Here is a 22,106-nt window from a genome sequence, read left to right on the forward strand (position 1 = left end):
GGAATTGTGCTGTCAGTGCATAGGTATGCTATTTGAGTACACCAGTTGCTTGTGGGAGAAACATGGGCACGGGAGAAAGCTGCTCCCGTGGAATTAAATGCCTTTGAAGACTTGTTGAAAGGTCATTTATGGGTTGGTTCTGACTTGAGTACTCAAACTAAAGGTGCGTGCGTGTGTGTGTGTGTGTGTGTGTGTACGTACGTACATACACGTGTACACACACACTCATTGCCATTCAGGCAGAACCAGCACATGCTGACCTTCCGTTGGAGTTACAAGGCTGTAAATCTCTTAGGCTTTATCTTTCATAGATCCTCTTCTACTGGATTGATTGTAAATGTCTATGATGTATTGTGGAGAATCGAACGGGATGTAATTTGAAAGTGTGTGAACGTAATATAATAACCTTATATGAATGTGCTTCTATTTATTTCTGTTGCTGCTACTACTACTAGGACAGCTTTTATTGCTGTCACTACTGTTAAGAACAGGCAGTGACACAGACTGCAGCTGCAGAAGTAGAACAAGAGGAAATGAGCTGGGAGAGAACAGAGCACGGCGGCTCCACCCACTGTTCATCCCACTTGCTGGTGGCCTTTGCCTCACTTGCTTTTTCTTCATCCTTTGCTGTTGGAAAAGTTTGAGTTTAGGGTTGCTAAGACCATTAGAAGGAAATAATAAAAGAAGATTTACTTTTCTTTAAAAAACAAAATCAAACCTTGTACTACCATGATTATATGTGTTGTTGAGTGGAGACATTATTTTTTTTTATATAGTTCTACTTGGAAATATTTCCTGTAGAAGTTCAATCAACACAGTAGATACTTTGAACTCTTTTACATTCATCTGATTACTGTTTAATGAACATACTAAGAAAGAACATGGAGTATAGACTCAATCCTATCTTAGTTAAAAAAAGTTAAATGATAGATATGTAGTCTAAAATAGTGGATTTAACTTTTAAACTTCCAATCTATTGGAAATAAATGAGCAAGGGTAATAGATCTATCAGAAACTGTAGTGGTTTTCAGTAGAAGTATAAACTTCACAATAATTAACCAAACTGACTGGTCCTTCTGCATTGATTTAAATTGTCAATATTTAAAGAGCTGCTTTTGCTCCTTACCACGTAGCTGGCACTGGAGGCAGAATAATGACTAAGACAGAAGCCATGTTTACTCTTCAGAAGTTTATAGTCTGTGTTAGGGAAGTCATGAATTAAATAATGCTCTTCACAGTTTATTGAGAATGAAATATGGGAAGTTCAGTGAGGGAACTGGATTATAGGGTAGAGATACCTAATCTGATAAGAGTTGGGAAGGAGTTGCTAAAGAAATGGTGTTTAGATTGAAAAATCAAGGATGACTATAACAGTGAGTATAAAAGTAGTAGTGGGAGATTTTGGTTGAAAATGTTCTCTTGGTTTTGTGTACTATCAGGTTGGAACTGACCTGCCAGCAGGTTTTCAGAGGCAGTTAGCTGCCCCGGAGTAGATTGCCCCTCTCTTCCTGTGGAGCAACTGGTGAACTCCAACTGCTTGCCTTCAGGATTGCAGTTCAACTTCTTGCCACCAGAGAAAATGTAATAGTCTATGCACAATTCTTAAAACTAGTGAAAAAACAACATTTTCAAAAGCAGAAAATTTCAAGATGATTTTCATATTAAGGGGCTATTTTTGTGATTCTTGAACTTTTTAGTGGTCAGATACACAAACTTTGTCAATGAAGTTTTATGCTGTTAAATGTATTGATTTCTGGTTGCAACACCAATAGTTACTTATTTAAATGGCTGGTGCCATTTACTGTACTGTGCTTGCATGCATTTTTCTACTAATCCTCACAGTGACCTCCAGGAAATGTGTGCTGATAGCATCATCTTCTATGTGAGGAAATGGAAATTTAAAGAGCTTATGTGTCATACCTTGGTCTCTTATTTTAGTTATGGCAGTAGGAAAAGAAGAGTTTTATCATTGTAAAAACACTGTAGAGGTCCTGGGGGCAGTGACATCAACTGCTAACTTCACAAGGGGGAAGCATCAGTATCAGTAGTATCAACAGTTTAAAGCTGACTGATGTCAGACATGCTCCACACACCACATCCTAAACATTTTTTACCAAATCTAAAAGTGTCTGTGACACTTAAAATTTCTTCTCCTCTGTATTTGATAATTTATTGTAATGTCCATACATAGTTCACTGACAAACTCACCATGAGATATTCAGTATTCTTTTCTAGCACCACAACTCAAAGACATCAATAATTCTTCTGTCATCTTTATTTATATTTATTGTACAGGTTTCTGACATGTAGCGGGTAATTGAGAAGACCATGGCCTGAATCAGGCACACCTTAGTTTTCAAACAGACATCATTCCTCTTCAGCATTTTGGAGAGGTCTCTGATCCAACTTGTCCAGTATGTCTCCTGATTTCCTCACTGTCAGTGCTAACGGTGTTGATTCAAGCAGGATGAACTCATTGAATACTTTATTCCTTTCTGCATCTGAGATATTGGTCCTATAGTGAGGACCATTGTTTTCTTGAGATATAATCTCAAGAGATATAATCTAAGGCTGTAGTCCTTGATCTTCTGCAAGAGTTTCATATCCTCTTCACTTAAAGCAGGCAAAGCTTTGTCATCCGCAGAATGCAGATTAAGCCTTCTTTCAATCCTTCTGCCACATTCTTCTTCCAGTCCAGCTTTTGCCAGTTATTTGCTCAGCCACAGATTTAGTAGATACAGAGAAAGGATACAACCCTGACACACACCCTTGCTGATTTAAAACTATGTGGTTTTCCCTTGTCCCACTCTGATAGCAGCTTCTTGGTCTAGGTTTAGACTCCATATAAGCACTATTAAATGTTCTGGAATTCCTTTTCTTCTCAATGTTAGCTATAATTCAAGATCCACACAGGAAAATGCATTTGAATAGGCAATAAAATACAAATAGACATTCTTCTGGTATTCTCTCCTTTTAGCCAGTATCATGACATCAGCAATAATATCCCTGTTGCCTCTACGTCTTCTAAAACCAGTTTATTCTAGATGTTTCTGAATGATCTTCAATATTTTGCTTACATGAGATATTAATGATATTATTTGATAATTTCCACATTCTGTTGGATCACCGTTCTTGGGAATGGGGACGAACATGAATCTTTTCTAGTCAGTTGGCCTTATCAGGTATTTAAAGTTATTCTTCAGTGTCCTCTTAAAGTCCAGGTCTAGATTAGGTGGTTTAGGATCAGTCTTTATCCATGTCTCTTTCAGTTTGGAGAGATGGACAATTGAACCAGATCTAAAACTATCCTAGCTTTCAGTTTTCTACAAATGTGGATTATAATACTGTTTTTAAACTGTTATACAAATTTCTCGTGGTATTTAGAATCTTAAACTACAATGCTAAAGTGATACTAACTGCATATGCTGCTAGCATGCACATAGTTTTCCTTTGGGGTGTTTATGTTTTTTGTGTGACTGAGTTGGCTACATAGGGAATTAGAAGAATACACAGAGGCAGTGCATAAGCTCTCTTGAACCCTTGAAAGGCTTCTACCCTCTGCTTGTGGATAGCTACTCTCATTTCCAGATTTCCCTGTTAAATTTCTGGATTTCTCTAGCTATAATCTAAATTTTGCACTAACAAAATTGAGGCTTAGTCTTGTTAGTTCCCAGCCAAGTTTGCTCCTTTTTAAAGGGTTATGAGGTTTTTTTTGGGTCTAACCTCAAATCATGGCTCAGATCAAAGCCTGTGGCTCAACTCAAGTAAAATAATTGAGGTAGGATGGTTGCATTTGGCAGTTTAAATCCACCACCTGCTCTATGGGAGATAAGGCAGTCTCCACCTGTTACGATTTACAGCCTTAGAAACCTGATGGAAGATCATGATAAAATGGAACCAACTTGATGGCAGTTCATTTTTGAGTTTGAGATGAGTTAGGACAGTGAGAATCCATTTAGTCAAGGTCATACACTCCTTTTCTTCTTATCGAAAAGTCACACAATTAAAAAAAAAACACACAACACAACCAACCTAACAAAAAGCCAAATCACATATTAATGTTTTCTTCTATAGATCAGTAGCCAGCACCTTGAGTTGATTGTTTTTAGTAATTTTGTTATATACATCCCCTTCCCTTGGATAGCAGTGGTCAGCTTCTTTACACTTTCATAACTGTAGTTCTCTCCTTGTACTCTGCTTTGGATTCCTTATTTATTTTCCCTTTTGTGTTGTGTAGCTCAGTGGAATTACACTTAACCTCATGAGTCAAAAGGTATGTGTAGTGCAAAGGGAAACTGGGAAAGGGGAAGAGAAAAAAAAGATAGTAACAGGTGTTTTTCCCATTCTGCTTTGCTCAGTAATCTCAAGCCCTTACACAGATATGAAAATTGAGACATGAATCAGATACTTATTAGTACTCTGTCCAACTTGTCAACTGTATTTAATTTTCCTATAATAATAACATCCCCCATCCAATGGAAGGCTTTTAATCTTCTGTCCCATAAAAATACAGTGTTCTTTTGCCAAAAGGAAAGATACTTGCATAGGATTTAATGAGAAATACTGTTGGCATTCACTAATGCAGCAGTTAATGTGTCTGTAGACACTGGGACCTTTACGGAGAATCCACAGGGCTTCAGTTTTCATGAAAACACTAAGGTATCATTTGCCATTTTCACTGTTACACATGGGTAAAAGATCCATTCAAAATACAAGAATGACTTAATGGATTTAAATTGAACAAAAGTATAATGGTTTACTGGTTCATTGTAATAGATTATCCATTAAAATTATCACTTGTCAAATATTTGTGCTTTACCAAGGAAAAGTATCAAGAATTATATGAATAAGCTATGAAATTACCCTCGCTTTCTGTCTACGTCTGAATTATCTTTTTTTTTTTTTTGCGAGCATAGAGCACGCCCATTTATACATCTACCTGTCCTGCATGTGCACATGTGTGTGCTATCAGTGAATCTCTACAGAAGAGACAATAGGGCTTCTCGTGTTAAAAATCCAAAATACAACTCTGACTTAACGACTAGTAGAGCCAAAATGTGATGGGAAGCCACCACAGACCAGGGGCTCCCGACCACAAGTGAAGGCACTGGGCTAGGCAGGGCCTGGGACGGCGCCACCTGGATTTGGATGGTTGACCCCTTAGCCAGCTCCACAGCTCTGCCCAGGACTGGGGTCCTCACCCCTTGTCCAGCCCAGGGCTGGGAGCAGTTATTCCCCAACCGGCTCCTCCTGGGGCCTCTAGGAGGTGGTGGCATTCTTGGCCTTGGGAGGCTCTGACTCCGTCAACAGGGAGATGGTTGGGTCCTCTGTGCAGTCGTCTCCCTCGGAGAAGTAGGAACCATCCCCCAGCTCAAAGAGCACAGGCAGGTCACTGCCCCCCATGTCCACGGGTCCAGGGTCCACCAGAAACAAGGGTTGTGCTGTGTAGTGCACCAACTGCTTCCCTGAGTCCTGGCTGCTGCCCTCAGCCTCCAGGGGTCTGGGAGGCTCCTGGGGGGTAAGCAGCTCCTGGATACTGGCCAGGCTGCTGTCCAGGTCCGTCAGGCTCATGTCCGGGACAGTCACTGAAGGGCTGAAAAGATCCATCAGGGCGCTGGTGTCCACACTGAAGCCATGGCTGCTCAGCATGGTCTGCAGGTTGTCCAGGTTGGAGTCCATGGCGTCCAGGTGGTCACTGAGCTCGTTCTTGTCCAGGCAGGCCACGCTGAGGCACTTCTCTGGGGCTGAGGCAGGCAGGGGCGTGGGGTTGTGGTCCCCTTCCTGTGCAGGCTGGGTGGCTGAGTGGGTGGTAGTGGGTTCGCTGTCCCGCAGAATGGAATCGATAAGGGCAGTTGGGGACAGGGGTGTGTCCACCTCAGAGGATGGTGGCCCAGGGCTCACCACCTCTACCTGTGGGCTCTGAAGGGGGCTGGGCGGCTCCTCTTTGACGTGCACCCAAGCACTGCCGGACAGGGGCCTCTTGTCAATACTTCTGCCAGAGACGGGTGAAGGGCTGACGGGCAAGGGGCCAGCAGGAACCAACTCCGTGATGTCAGAAATGATGGGGCCGGAGCTAGTGTCTGGGGAGAAGACGCTGGAGCCGCTGTAGGCTGGGGATGTGGCTGCCACTGGGGCCGTGGTGTGGACGTGCTCCAGTGAGTACTGCTGGCCATACTTGGGCATGGGGTGGGCCGCACCATCGCCCAGCATCAGGGGGATATTTCTCTTCACCCCCAGGATCCGGTTGGACTGTACCAAGGAGATGAGGAACTGGATGAGCTTGTTGACAACTTTCTGTTGCTGAGCATGCTTCTGCCGCAGGCTGGCCACCTCCCTCCACAAGGCTTCATTTTCATGCTTCATGGTCAGCAGCTTGGAGTCCATGCTTTCCTGCTTACCCTTCATCAGCTGCACGTTAGTCAGCAGTCTGGTGACACTATCCTGGCGAATCTTTATGTCTTCATTCTTGAGGGTAGACACACTGGTCCCTTTCCTCTTGATGTCCAGAAGCTGCTCCTGGCCACGCAGGAAGCATGTGTGCTGGAACTCAGTGTCGTCCTTCTCAGGCTTGACCAGGCCCCCATGCTCGATGTGAACCACTTTCCGGAAGCCGGCCATGTTGTTGTGCTTGAAGTACTTGGGCAGTACCTCCTTGGCAAACTGGCCCTGGTCCAACACATGGAAACTGTTCCCGTTCGGGCTCCAGCAGATGAGCGCGTGGGTGTCCGGGTCGCTCACGAGGGTCCACAGCTTGGTCAGAAAGGCCAGGACGTTGCTGGGCCCTGCCGTGCCGGGCCCTCAGGAGGAGGTGGAGACAGTGACCGAGGGCAGAGGCCAAGGGCCCAGCTAACGCCTTCGTTGCACCTGCTGCCCGCGCCACGCCGCCTCGGCCGCCCTCTGCGCACACACAGCCCCGGGGCCTAGCATGGCTGCTGCCATCTTGCAACGCGCGCGCTTCCACGGACAGGACCCATCGGCGGCGTCCTCGGCGGTGCGCGCTGAATTATCTTTATGAGTCAACCAAATTAGCATCTTAAAACGGGTTGAATACTGATGCACATAAGAGATCCAGCTGTTTTATCTTGGGGGGAGGAACCCCCCCAAACTTTCAAAACTCATTGCACTCAAGTTGGAACCAAGTCATAATTGACATAAAAGTAGGTTTTTCAGAGGCTATCAACCAGGGCTGGTGGATTTGAACTGCTAGAGTTGTACAACCTTTAGGTTATCAGTGCAGCTACACACTATACCACCATAGCTTTCTTGGACTGATGTTAACTAAAAACAAACAATATTTCTCATTAATTCCTATGCAATTACCTTACATTTTGACAAAAAACCCCACTCTCTTTAAGTAGCCGTTGTGGTGGTGTTTAGTACCTCAAGTCTAGCACAACTCCTAAGGACCCTGTGAACAACAGATCTAAACCCTGCCCTGTCCTGTACCATCCTTATCATCCTCTACACTCTTGAGCCCGTTGTTGCAGTCATTGTGTCATTTCATTTTATAGTTTTCCTCTTTTGCTGACCTTCCACCCTTCCAAGCATGATGTCTCTTTCCAAGGAGTAGTCTCTTTCAAGTATGTGAGATGAAGCTTTGCCACCCTTGTCTCAAAGAAAGACCCTGGTTGCACTTTTTTTTTTTTTTTTTACCAACGGATAGTCAATTTATTAAAATAGTTGATTTAGGCATCTGCAGTGGTGACTTCAACCTCTACTCCAGGCTCAATGCTGATGGAGGTGATCTGCTTGACAATCTCAGAAGGACTGTGTAAGTCAATGAGTCGCTTGTGCACTTTTTTTAAGATCTGTTTGTTGTTTTGGCAGTCCATAGGATATTCAGCACTCTTCCCTAATACCACAACACAAAGGCATCAATTTTTCTCCTGTCATCCTTACTCATTATCCAACTTTCAGATGTATAGCAGGAGATTGGAAAGACTATTCCTTGAATCAGGCACACCCTATTCTTTGAACTGATAAAATTTTTCGTTGTGAGCAAGGATGTTGATTGTAGAGCTAAGCAAGATAAAACCATTGACAGTTTTCATTCTTTTCTCCATCTGTTGTGATGCTTCCTTTTGATCCAATGGTGAGGATTTTTGTTTTCTTGATCTTGAGATGTAATCCATAGTGAAGGCTGTAATTTCTTTTTTTTTATTTTTAATTTTTTTTTAAAATTATTTTTTTTAATTTTTATTTTTGTGTGAGTGTACCGTCAAATCAGATCTGACTGGTACAGGAGGAGATTGTCCCTCCTTTTCCCGGCAGAGCATCTGGTGGATTCGAACCGTGTGCCTCTGGGATTGTAGTTGTAGGTCCTTGCCACTAGGCCACCAGAGCTCCCCTAGGCTGTAATTTCTTGATCCTCTGCAGCAAGCATCTCAAGTTCTATTCATTGTCAGAAAGTGAGGTGGTGCCATCTGCTTTAACACAGGGTGTGGGTGAATCTTCCTCCAGTCCAGTCTTTGATTACTAATACAAAAAAATTGAACACCTGTTTATCAGATATATAATGATTCTTCATTCTCAAATTTTTTTAAAGAGTCCTCTTGAGACCAGAAAGTTGAAGAACTGCTGCTGCACAATGGATTTTTAAATATGACCTAAACTTTATATGACTTCCAAATAGAGATGGTTACACTCCACTGTAACTTGCAGTGACTTTTAGGACTCTGAACTTTATTTACGTTAGTATAGTAATAGCACACCTAAATTGTTCAGTGGAAACACAAATAAAACTTCTCTCTCCTCCTATAAGTTGCTGCTCAATTACAGGTCTGCTTATTAAATGTTTACTGAGCTTTCATTATTAAATGGGTAAACAATGGCTATGAGTCACGATCACCCAGCAGCACCTAGTAACGTCAACAGCAATATGTGTGCCACTTACTGTTATGAATTGATGAAAACTTTCTGATGATATGAGAGACATGATATCTTCAACATTAAAAAGTAGCCTGAGAAGGTGAATTAACAATTTTATAAGGATTACTAGAGAAATTATGCTGTGGTGTAAGGGAATTAGAGGAGTGGAGTCATTGTCAGTTCATGCTGGGATCACACCTTAATAGTTATACGTTCTGCTGTCAGGACCAGTTTGTTGCCAGTTAGAGAGCCCATTTCCTGTAGTGTATTCTTGTGTATTACAGGCATTCCTGCCTACTGTGGCACCTGTAGACACATAGCACTCTGGGGATGTGTACTTCGAATGTGTGGATAATTTAAAAAGTAAAAAGATTCATAGTGTGCATCATGGTAGATATTTCTCCTTTTAACATAGTACTTTTTGGTAATTATCCTTTCATGTTCTTAGCTGAAGAGCAACCTCTTTTTAAAAGCAGCACAATATTTTATTAGTGGAACAGTTTGCTTACTTGTGCTCTTTGAATATATGTTAATCCCCCTCCCATTATTTTGTTATTGTTTTGTACTTAGAGTCAGAAACAACCCATAGCTGACCCTCCAGTGGGTCTTCAAAGGCAGTTAATTGCTCGGGAAGAGATTGCCCATCCTTCTCCCGCATCCATATATAGTTTAAATCTTTTAAAGATAGCGTTAGGAATAGAATTGTAGGGTTAAAGAATATACACACTTAACATTTTTGTACTTGTTGATGGGTTTCCTTTGAGAGAAATACCAATTTACACTTTTGTTTATTGAGTTTAACAGTATCAGTTTCCCTATAGTCTCTCTAGCCTTGTTAATTGTGTCTTAACTTTTTTTTTACTAGGTTGGTAGGTGAAAAACAAACACCTCATTGTTTTAATTTACATGTTTTTACTGTTAAAGTTGAACTTTTTACTAAATTTTGATTTTTTGGTATAGGTTTTAAATGAAAAATAATTTTAAAATTGTTATATTACAAGAAATCTAGGCAATTCAAAATACTTGTGATTTTCTTGAAATTTTATGAGCTCTTGTTGTGTGCCACAACCGATTCCTAGCTGACCCTTCAGCACTGTTTTCAGAGGCAGTAAATCATCCTCCTGCAAAGTAGGAACCACATACCTTTGGGATTACAGTGTAGCTACTTACAACTAGGCCACCAGAGCTTCCTTATTAAGTATTATGTTTCCATGAATACTTTGTTTCTTGTTCCCCCATCTTAATTAATTCTTTTATCTATTTCAAGAAAGAGCATCAAAGGTGGTTAATTTTATAAAACATAATTTATGGGAATGATTGTAGGAAACACAATGTAAATACAGGAATGTGTGAAACAGTGTACATAAATGAAACAATATATATGAATTTTGTATACAAACTAATAATGAAAAAGAATTTAAAAACAAAATAACAGAGAAAAAATAAGTGCTAAAATAAAAGAACTAAAGGATGGGAGTAAAATTTGTAACCTCTTTTTGAGACTCAGACATTCTTCTAAATCCTTTCAAACACCAAAAAAAAGGTTGGTGCCAATTTTTTGTTTTCTGTACATCCTAGGCAAGCATCTATATCTTGTTTTTGTTGTAGTTGTGGACTGTCGATTCAGAACCAACCCAGAGCTGACCATATGGAGGGTTTTCAGAGTCAGGTAATTGCTCAGGAGGAGATTGCTCCTCCTCCTGTGGAAGTACAGTTGGTGGCCTACAACCATGTGCCTTCAGGATGGCAGTGCATCTTCTTGCCACTAGTCCACCAGAGCTCCCTGTCTTAGCACTTTTAATTTTCATTTAAAAAGACCTTAAGCCCTGTGAAGTCAGAGACTGTTTTATCCATGACATTTAACATGTTACTTGCTATATGCTTGATGTGTTTTTATATATTTTTTAAATAATGTTTTGTTGAGGTTTTAGAGTTTGTACAAGTTAGATTTCTGCTTGATACATTGTAGGAAAATGGTTTAGTAATATTAGTTAAAATGTGTCAACATACTCTTTAATTGGGTTTTCCCTTCTAGGCCTTCTGGTTTCCCCTGCCTCTTACCTTTTCATCTCTGGTTTGGAGGAATTGCAGATCATTAAGTCTTATACTAATGGTTTTAAAGTAGGGTACTGATCTGTCCTTTGTTTTGTGTGCTACACTGCCATTTCATTTAAATGTGATCTTGACCTTGGTTCTAGATTTAAGGAATACCACAGGGTAATAGTCTCAGGGAACCTTTGGTGCACTATTTATTGTTCCAGTTTGTGTGACCATCTTTTCCCCTATGTATATTTTAAAAAAGAAAAAGATGAAGAATTTGAATTTTGTGCTACTTTTTGCCCCCATTCTATGTGGGACCTTTTATTGTGATCTCTGTTGAAATGGTCAGTTGTATTAGTGAGGTACTATCTGGTTTTTTTGGTCCCAGGGGAGATAAGGTTGTGGCTTATGACACACTCAGAACTCAAAATCACTGTCATTTACTTGATTCGGACTAAGCACTTCTCCATCAAGTTTTAAGGCTACAAATCATAACTGGAGAAGACTGTCCATCTCCTTCCTTCATGGCTGCTGAACGACTTGAACCAGCAAAGGTGCTTTGTCTTTGGGTTAGCAGGGCAACTCACTGCGGACCTTGCCACCAGAATTCCCTTGTAGCTTGAGTAGACTTGATTTTCTTTAAACTTATGTTTACCTTTAAGAAGGTTCTTAGTGTGGTGTTTCCATAGTTGTGTCTTATCTGTTCACCGACATTTAAGACCTCAGATGCAATTTATTTCAGTAGGATGCAGATGATGATTTTTATGAACTATGTTAGGCCGGTTGACTGAGTTGTCACAGAGCAAACATGGAAAAATAAGGGGCAGGGAAACCAGAGTACTAAAAAGGGAACAGAGTTAACACAAAGAGAATGTTGACAAATGGAAATAAATGTAACTAATATCAGTGAACAGTTTGCATGGTAGGATTATGATATAGTCCTAAACTTTCAAATTCAGGTAACTAGTATTGGAAGGTGCTTGGTTAGTATCTGAAAAGCATCTCATTTTTGCATGTGTACATATATGACCTTATAGGTACTTCTGCAACCAAGGTGCTCCTTAGAGGTAAGGATGGTGAAACTTTGTTCTGGACATATTTTGGTCATGTTATTCAGAGGATAACTTGCTAGGAAACGTACAGGGTCAGTGAGAGGACTCCTTCCATAAGATGGATTGACACAGTGACTGCAATAAAGGGCTGGAGCATGCTGGAGAGAAGGAGGATAGGGCAGGATAGGCCAAGGTTTCAGTCTGTTGTTCATAGAGTTGAGTTGCTGTGAGTCATGGGCAACCTGCTGGCACCTAATGACAATAGCATAGACATTTCTTCTTGTTCTTAACCAAAATACACATCTGTACCTACTATTTTATCTCTTTGGAGACTAAGGTGCGTCTGATACAGGCCATGGTCTTCGCAATCACTTGTTATGCATCAGAGAGTTGGACAATGACCAAGGAGGATAGAAGGAGAATTGATGCCTTTGAGCTGTGGTGCTGGAGAAGAGTATTGAGAATACCATGGACTGCTAGGAAAACAAACAGATTTGTCCTGGAAAGGGTTAAACCTGGTGGCTTCTTGGAGGCAAGGATTCTGAGGCTCCGTCTAACATACTTTGGACATGTTGTGAGGAGAGACCGGTCCTTAGAGAGGGACATCATGCTTGGGAGGGTGGAGGGACAGCGCAGGAGAGGAAGGCCCTCTATGAGGTGGATTGATTCAGTGACTGGGATAATTGGGATGGGAGTGTCAGAGACAGTGCGATTGGCACAGGACAGAGCGGAGTTTAGGGCTGTTTTACATAGGGTCGCTATGAGTCGCAGGCTACTCGACGGCACATAACAACAACAACAACACCTACTATTTTACCAGTGTGCATATGTTGTTGTAAGGTGCTGTTAAGTCAATGGCAAGTCATAACAGCCTTGTGAACAAAGCTTCTGAACTCTGCCCTGTGCCACCCTTGTCATCTCTGCTTATAGTTGAGCCCATTGTTACAGTCACAGTGTGTGTGTCCATCTTGTTGAGGGTCTTCCTCTCTTACGTTGGCCCTCCACCTTGGCAAGTATTGATGCTTTTATTCTGGGACTGCCCTCCTAACAACATGTCCAAAGTACAGAGATAAAGTTTCCTCATGCCTGCCTCTGAGGAGCACCCTGATTGCACTTTTCTCCTAGACATATTTGTTCTTTTGTAAGTCATGGGATATTCAGTACTCTTCTTCAACACCACAGCTCAAATGCATCAATTCTTCTGTCATTTTTGATCATTGTCCAACTCTCTGATACATAGCAAGTAATTACAAAGACCATGGCTTGGATCAGGTGCACCTTAGTCTCTAGACTGACATCATTGTTCCTCAGTACTCTGGAGATGTCCCTGACAGCAGATTTTCCCAGTGCAGTTTTTGTTTGAGATCCTGAGTGCTGGTACCAAGAGTGTTGATTATGATAACTACCAAGCTGAATTTGTAAATAATCTTAGTCTCTTCCGCCATCAGTCATGGTGCTGCAAATTGACCCAGTGGTGAGAATGAGGTTGAGCTTCAATCCATATAAACTTCCGTTATGAGACCCTTGTCTGAGATGGCATTGCCATATTTTTTTTTTCCTGATTAGTAGGTTTTCTTTTTACTCTATTAGAAAAAGTTTTTGGTGCACACAAGGACTTAATCTTTAGATGGTTCTATTCATTGATGTTATTACCTTCTCCTATTTATGTATTTGTTACAATATTTGAAAACTCATTTCTTATAAAAGATTGAGTTTAGTTTTCTACCTGTGTTGTATTCCAGGAGCTTTATGGTTTTAGTTTAACATTTGGCTTTTGCTCCATTTTGAGTTAGTTTTTTTTTTTAGTGAATGATTGGAAGTTTTATTTCATAACTGGTGGCTATCCATTTTGCCATCTGTCTATTAAAGGGACTATTTTCTGCCCTGATTGCTTGAACTTTGACCCTTATTGAAAATCAGTTGTCAGAAATGTCTGGATTTAATTCTTTGTTCTCAGTTCTGTTCTACTGGTCTATGTGTTTTTCCTCGAAGCAATAGCAGAAGGTATGGTATGTTTTAATATTAAGTATGACGCCTCCTGCTTTGTTCTTTTTTTCAGTGTTGCTTTGGCTCTTTAAAATGTCTTTATTTTCGATATGAAGTTGGGCATTAGATTTTCCATACTCAGAGAATTACCACTTTTTTGCATTATTCTAGCTTCATGTATTGCTTTAGATTGACTTCTGATTTTTCTGCATTTTACTGTCTTTTGTTGAATTTAGGCCATTTTGTTATCTTGATATTTTTAACTTTAGGTTTTGTATTATGTTTTTTTTGTGGGAAATTTTCTAGTTTGGCACCTTGGTAATACAGCTGCAAAGGATCATGGTTGGCAGTCTGAAAGGGTGAGGCAGTACCCATCAGCCACTCTGTGGGACAAAAATTCAGCAGCCCCTCTCAACAAAGACACTGTTTTGGGAAATCCGTAGGGTAGCTCCACTCAACCCTATAGAGTCTCTGTGAGTCAAAATTAACAGCAGCAATACGCTTGCTGTCTTAAACGGAAAATTACTGGAATACATTAATATCTTTAGGGTTTTTTTTTAATTGCTTGCTCAGTTTGGATGCATGCATAGAAGTCAATATGTATGTATAGGAAGAGGATGTTTAATTGACTGTCCCTTAAGTGGTGGGTTCTCTATGTCTCTCCCTCACATTTGCCCCTTTATAGGCTTATCCACAGTGTAATGCTGTGGGCTGCTTTCTTTCCGTGCCACTCTGTCAGTCTGAATTATCCCACTTGCTCTGCTGCCCTTGTTGTTGTTCCTCCCATCCTTCGAGCCCACTATTTGGTCCTTGGTGAAATTTGGCAGCACTCTTTTGCAGTGCCGTGGTCTCCATTTGCCTCTCTAATTGTGTGACCCAAAAACTCCCATAACCATTTTGTGCTGCCTTAAAAAACACCCTCCAAAACAGCAACAACCAAAACAACTGTTGATCCTGAGTAGTTTCTGTTCTGTGTTCTGTGTTGTAATATTACTGAGCTCCATGACAAAGTATCTGTTATAAGCAAGTGAAGGTCGAATCTCCCAGCTTCTGTGCCATCTCCACTTCTCTTGTCCCACACTTCTAAATTCACTTCTACTCTGCAGCACCTCAGCTACCTTCTAGAGTTCTGTGATCTCCTCAGTCTATGCTTATTATTATGTGTTTGTTGTTCAGTGTGTTAGTGTCCAGTGGAGTAACTTAGAGCCTTTACTTACTTAGACATCTTGCTTAGCGTCCTGAATGACTTTCTGATTGTCAGATAGTCTTGTTTTTTGTGAGATATTCTTCTATAGGTGTTTATTTAATGGCAGAGGAGGCTAAATTTGTGTGCCTAAAAGAGTCTGGGGATATCGCAGAAATGGAAATAAAAAATGCCTATATTATCATAAAGTGTTCATTTGTGAACACTACATTCTATTTTGCAATCTGGTTCTGCTTATTTTATATAAAAGACTTTATATTCTTTAACTTTGAGTAAATTTTATTTAGCCTGTGACTTTGAGTACTCTGTAGAGATCTTTGACATATAGCTCTTCCTATAGGAGCATATAAGAAGTGAAAAGAGCATATGGGCGTGTGGGGAGAAAGAGCACATAGATGCTGGAGTCAGACAGACCTAGGTTTGAATTGCAGCTTTACTCCTTACAGGCAGTGTGCTGATGAACAAGCTATGTTTTCCCTTTATAGTACTTTACTAAATAGTTTATTTCATTTAACAAATTGGTTCATAATAAATATTTGGATATCTACAGTTTGCAAGGCTCTGTATTATACTCTTGTTTGTGCTTTTTTAACTGACAAATTTTTGCTTTTATGATGAGTTCTGTGTATCATCAGAGTTCCCTCCTCCTGTGTGTCTGTTATGCATTTATCCTCCTTAAACTGGATCTGTAGTCTAATTCCATTTAGCAGAGGTTCAACAACAGCCAGATCTTGTTTTCTGTGCAAATTGACATTAGATTAACCATTGTTACTTTCTGTACTAGTGAGTTGGAACCAGCTCATAGCTGACCCTCTAGTGGGTTTTCAAAGGCTCTAAATTGCATGAGAGGAGATTGTGCATGTTTCTCCCTTAGAACATAGTGGATTTGAACCTTGTGCTTTTGAGCTGATAGTGCAGGAGCTTACTACTAGGCCACCAAAACAAATAGTGCATTTTGAAAATAAAATGCATGATCTGCAAAACTCACCTATGTATTTTAAGTGATATTTCATTGATTCCTACATGATGATGATGTTGTTATTGCTATCGAGTTTCCTGTGACTCACACAGTACACTGCCTCCGAAACCTGCCCTATCTTGAGCCAGTCTTATCGTCTCCAGTAGACTTAACCCCGTTTTACTAGTCACTTCCAAGCATGATGTCCCTCTCCAGGGAGTGGTTCCTCCAGGCCACATGCCCAAAGTATGTGAGGTGACGCTTCAAAATCCTTGCCTCCAGGGAGCAGCCTGATTTCACCATCTCCAGGACAGACCTAATGGTTCTCCTGGCAATTCATGCTTCTCCAACACCACAACTCAGAGGCATCGATCCTTCTTTTATCATCCTTAGTTACTGTCCAGCTCTCTGATGCCTAACCAGTAATGGTGAAGACCATGGCCTGGATCTGGCGTTGTATATTGGGGCTACTCCTTTATTAGGATTTCATTTGCAATCATCTATTAGTTCACTCCTCGAGAGGAGGTAGCTTCAGAGTGTAGGAAAGGACTGGTCTCAGGTTGTGGCAATGTGGTTTTGGGGAATCTTAAATATACCCTTGTATAAAAATAAAAAGTGCTTTTAAAAAAATGTTGAGCACAGTATTTTCACTCTGCCAGCTTTGTCTGTATTTTATAACTTTTAATACAAAATTTAATAGGGAAAGATGAAGGAATAATAGAAAATACAACTTTGACAAACTCCAGGAGTTTATTTATGACCTCTGGACTTAGAACTGACATATCTCGTCCTAAAATATTTGCTGGTGCAGGATTGCACTAGGGCCTAACCTCCTTGAAAGATTGAGCCTCTTTCAGATGTGGAGAAGAAGAAAGCTAAGGATGCTGACAGTAATGATTAGGGTAATTTTGTTCTATGGAGTTTGTCAGCAGTGGTGAATGTGAACCAGAGCTGACTTACAGTAGTGACAACATGTGAAGTCCCTTGGTAGCAAGGAAAGATGACAGAGAAGAGGTTACTAAGAACATGATGATGCTTGTTGGGGAGTTTAAACACCAACCTTGACCGTGGCCTGTTAAGTCCCATTGAGTCAGAACTGACCCATAACTGACCCTTCAGCCATTTTTCAGAAATAGTAAATTGCATGGGAGAAGAGTGCTCATTTTTCTTCTGGTGGATTTGAATCTCATACCTTTGGGATGGCAATGAAACTCCTTACCACTAGACCACCAGAGCTCCCTTGTCTGTGGCCCAGGAATGACAAATGTTAAGACATCTGTCTTTCTCTCATTAGGGGTCTCTGATGGCTTAATGGTGAGGAGCTGTGCTCCTGGGTCAGCAGAGCTCCCTTGCTTGTGGTCCAGATTATTACAACTGCTAAGACATCTCTCTTTCCCTCATTGCCATCTAGTTTGATCTGTCTCATAGCTGACCTTTTAGCAAGATTTCAGAGAATGTAAATTGCATGAAAGGAGATTGCCCAGTTTTCTCCCTCAGAGCCACTGGTGGATTTGAATCATCTGCCTTTTGGTTGCCAGTGCAACTTTTTACCCATTAGGCCCCCAGAGCTATATGTTAAAATATCTGTATTGTCTTAGTATTTTGGAAAAACAAAGAGAGAATCTGGATACTCAGATACCATTTATAAAAATGGTTTTGTTCTTTTGTACCCATTTTTTGGTTAAGGAATCTTGTGTTTTCCTTATTAATTATTTACTATTTTACTATTTTAAATTTTATTTATTATTTTTGTGTGAGTGTACCATCAAATCAGATCTGACTGGTACAGGAGGAGATTGTCCCTCCTTCCCCGGCAGAGCATCTGGTGATTCGAACCATGCGCCTCTGGGATTGTAGTTGCAGCTCCTTGCCACTAGGCCACCAGAGCTCCCCTGATTTGAGAGGTTTTTGTTTTGTTTCTAGAAACTCATAACCAAAAAATTGCAAAATTAAAATATTTTTTTAAAAACCATAAAAATGAAATATTTTCTTCCTATGGAGTACAAATAGGTCTCTTAGTCGATAGCACAAAAAAGAAACTTGCTTAATACATGTCTATGAAGTTTGAAAATTTTGTTTCTCTCTTTTTCAATGTGAAATACAGTTGTTATTATTGTTATTTGCTGTTGAGTCACTTGTGACTTGTAGCAACGCTGTGTACAACAGCCCTAAACCCTGCTCTGTCCTGTGCCAATCTGTCTCGACACACCCGCACCTATTACCCCAGTCACTGAATCAGTCCACCTTATAGATGGCCTTCCCCACCTGTGCTGTCCCTCCGCCCTCTCAAGCATGATGTCCCTCTCCAAGGACTGGTCCCTTCTTGCAGCATGTCCAGAGTATGTCAAGTTTAAGCCTCAGAATCCTTGCCTCCCAGCAGCAGCCCAGTTCAACCCTCTTCAGGATGAACCTGTTTATTTTCTTAGCAGTCTATGGTACATTCAGTACTCTTGTCCAGCACCACAGCTTAAAGACATCAATTCTCATTCTGTCCTCCCTAGGCATTGACCAACTCTCTGACACATAACAACTGATTGCAAAAGACCATGGCCTCTGTCAGGCACACCTTAGTCTCCAGAGTGAAACCATTGCTCCTCAGTTCTTTGGAGAGGTCCATAACAGCAGCCTTTCCCATCGCAGTGTGTCTTTTAATTTCCTGGCTGCTGGTGCCAAGTGTGTTGACCATGGAGCCAAGCAAACTAAAGCTGTGAACAATCTCAGTTTCTTCACCATCCATCCTGATGCTGCCAATTGGTCCAGTGGTGAGAATCTTTGTCTTCTTGACATTGAGCCCCAATCCATATTGAAGGCTGCAATCCTTGACCCTCTGCAGCAAGCGCTTCAGGTCCTCATCAGTTTCAGCAAGCAGGGTTGTGTCATCTGCATAACACAGATTGTTGATGGATCTTCTACCAATCCTTATGTCATACTTCTCCTCAGAGAACCCAACCTCCCAGATAATCTGTTCTACATATAGGTTGAAAAGGTATGGAGATAGGACACATCCCTGGAATACACTCTTCCCAATTTTGAACCATGCAGTGTTTCCTTGCTCTGTTCTGACAGCTGTCTCCTGGTCCAAGTATAGGTTTCATATTTGCACAATGAAGTGTTTTTCTCAGAGTCAGCCACAGTTTGTTATGATCCACACAGTCAAATGCCTTTGCAGAATCAATGAAACACAGATAGACATTCCTCTGGTATTCCCTGCTTTCAGCTAAGATCCATCTAATATTAGCTACAATATCCCTAGTATCACAACCCCTTCTAAACCTGGCCTGGATTTCTGGGAGTTCTCCATTAGTGCTGTTCCAGTTATTTTTGGGTAATCTTCAGCAGCATCTTGCTTACATTTGAAATCAATGATATTGTTTTATAATTTCCATACTCCGTTGGGTCACCCTTCTTTGGAATGGGAACAAATACAGATCTCTTCCAGTCAGTTGGCCAAGTGGTTGTCCTCCAGATTTCTTGGCGCAACTTGGTGAGCACATCCAGGACAGCATTTGTTAGTTGAAATACGTCAATTGGTATATCATTTATTCCTGGGGCCTTATTTTTTGCTATTTCCTTCAAAGCAGCTTGAACTTCTTCCTTCATCATATGTTGTTTCATGAAATTCTTCTGTGTCTGCCAATTCCTATCGATACAGTGACTCAGTATATTCTTTACATCTTTTAATACTTCCTGGATCATTTAATATTCTGCCGAAAGCATCCTCGATTATAGCAACTCAAGGTTTGAATTTGTTCTTAAGTTCCTTGAGCTTAAGAAATGCTGAGCGAGTTCTGCCCTTTTGATTTTCTGACTCCATCTCCTTGCATGTTTCATTGTAATATTTTACTTTGTCTTTCCACGCAACCTTTTGAAATCTTCTGTTTAGCTATACAATTACTGATGCTAAAATTAAAAGTAAATTTCCCTCTTAAGCAGATTATCCGAGAGGCTGGGCTCTATGAGGAGAATTGTGGCATCAGGATTGGTGGAAGATCTATTAACAATCTCCGTTATGCAGATGGCACAACCCTGCTTGCTGAAACTGAGGAGGACCTCATGCACTTGCTGTGAAGGGTCAAGGACTGCAGCCTTCAGTATGGACTGAGGCTCAATGTCAAGAAGACAAAGATTCTCACCACTGGACCAATTGGCAGCGTCAGGATGGATGACGAAGAGATTGAGAGTGTTCACAGCTTCAGTTTGCTCGGCTCCACAGTCAGCACTCTTGGCACCAGCAGTCAGGAAATCAAAAAGCATATCGCGATGGGAAAGTCTGCTGTTAGGGACCTCTCTAAGGTACTCAGGAGCAACAGTGTCTCTCTGGAGACTAAGGTGCGCCTGATACAGGCCATGGTATTTGCAATCGCTTGTTATGCATCAGAGAGTTGAACAATGACTAGGGAGGACAGAAGGAGAGTGGATGCTTTTGAGCTGTGGTGCTGGAGAAGGGTACTGAATGTACCATGGACTGCCAGGAAAACAAACAGATTCATCTTGGAGAGGATTAAACCAAGCTGCTCCTTGGAGGCAAGGATTCTGGGGCTTTGTCTGACATACTTTGGACATGTTGCCAGGAGGGACGGGTCCTTGGAGAGGGACATCATGCTTGGGAGGGTGGAGGGACAGCGCAGGAGGGGAAGACCCTCTATGAGATGGATTGATTCAGTGACTGGGGTAATCGGGATGGGTGTGTCAGAGGCAGGGCGGTTGGCACAGGATAGAGCAGGGTTTAGGGCTGTTGTGCATAGGGTCGCTATGAGTAGAAAACGACTCGACGGCACATAACAACAACAACAAGCCTTCATAAATAGGATCTTATGTAATGGGAGAAATGGTGGCCTCATCAGTATCCTTTCTATGGAAGCACCAGCACATTTTATCATGCCCTTCCTTTTAGGCCAAACAATTTATTTGGAGCATTTTCCATAAAGTTGTCTAAATGGTGGAGGAGTGAGGCTGTTGGGTGAGAAATAAGAAAAAGTAGGTCTAGCTTAAAAGGAAAAAAAATTAAATGTTTAGAAGGTCAAAGAGATCAAATCTGCTTTCCTCACTTCTCATAAATACAAGCTCCATGAGGACAAACCCTTTGGTTTCTTTATAGTGTGTAGGGTTACCGGCCCAGTGGAGGCAGTCAGGAAGTGTTTTCAGAATAAACCATTGGACTGCACTGGGAGCGGGAGAACACTGGTATCTAGTCCCAGTGGAGTCGTGCTGCTAACCTAAAGGCAGTATCTCTCAGAAGGTTCAGATCCACCCAGCAGCTCCATGAGAGAAGGGTAAGCAGTCTCCTCTCATGCAATTTACAGCATCTAAAAACCACTGGTGGGTCAGCTATGAGTCAGTTCCAAGTCAACGGGCAATGAGTTTTGAGTGAGAACAGTGTGTTAGAGTTACAGTCATCAGAGCTTATCATTGAGGGTAGAGAGATAATCATACTATTCAGGAGACTAGTTGCTACTTAGGAATCATTTTAAAGGGTAATATTACTTTGGCAGAGTCACTGCATAACCTGATTCTCAGAAACACAATTTTGTCAGCATCCTTGCAGGTAATTGAGTTCAAGGGAATGGACTTGCCCTGACCAAATACACAGGAGACACAAATAGAAACCAGATGTCTGTCTGTGTTAACCTGTTAACCTATTATGAGAACTATAATTGCCAAGTGGACTGGAATTCTTAGCCAGTCAGCACTATGGTGATCTTGCTTTAGAAGAAGTCAGTAATCAGAGGAGTTGCTTTGTGGAACAGAGGGTCAAAACAGAGAAAATTAACTTATTATGTTGATAGTCTAGATCCACCTTCTGTGCTGGTTAGAATGTACTTTTCCCTGCATGTCAGACATACCCTGGTTGGTTTTGTTCTTTTGGCTTCCCTTCCATCTTCTCTAAAACATTGTTTGCCTTTGATAAAAACTCTGGGTTATGTGGTCTGTTTTAAAAAGCTGTTTTACTGTGCTTGACGAACCTGATTTTTCTAGGGTGCCTATTCTGCATCTTAGA

The 22,106-nt window shown here is 41.2% G+C and overlaps 2 protein-coding genes across 4 annotated transcripts in view; one reads left to right on the forward strand and one right to left on the reverse strand.

Moving 5' to 3' along the window:
• POU2F1 (POU class 2 homeobox 1) overlaps window positions 1-22,106 on the forward strand; it is a 248,320-nt gene that overhangs the window by 16,690 nt on the left and 209,524 nt on the right. The window lies entirely within an intron of this gene.
• Window positions 5,260-7,032, reverse strand: LOC102877512 (heat shock factor protein 1-like). Its single transcript, XM_006887435.1, has 2 exons — window positions 6,852-7,032; window positions 5,260-6,797 (listed from the first exon to the last, which is right to left on the reverse strand). Exons 1-2 carry the CDS (start codon window positions 7,030-7,032, stop codon window positions 5,260-5,262), a joined length of 1,719 nt encoding a protein of 572 aa, XP_006887497.1.

The sequence above is a fragment of the Elephantulus edwardii genome, unplaced genomic scaffold (genome assembly GCF_000299155.1).
Source record: "Elephantulus edwardii isolate Elephantulus edwardi_28Jun2011 unplaced genomic scaffold, EleEdw1.0 scaffold00057, whole genome shotgun sequence".
Taxonomy (NCBI): Eukaryota; Metazoa; Chordata; class Mammalia; order Macroscelidea; family Macroscelididae; genus Elephantulus; species Elephantulus edwardii.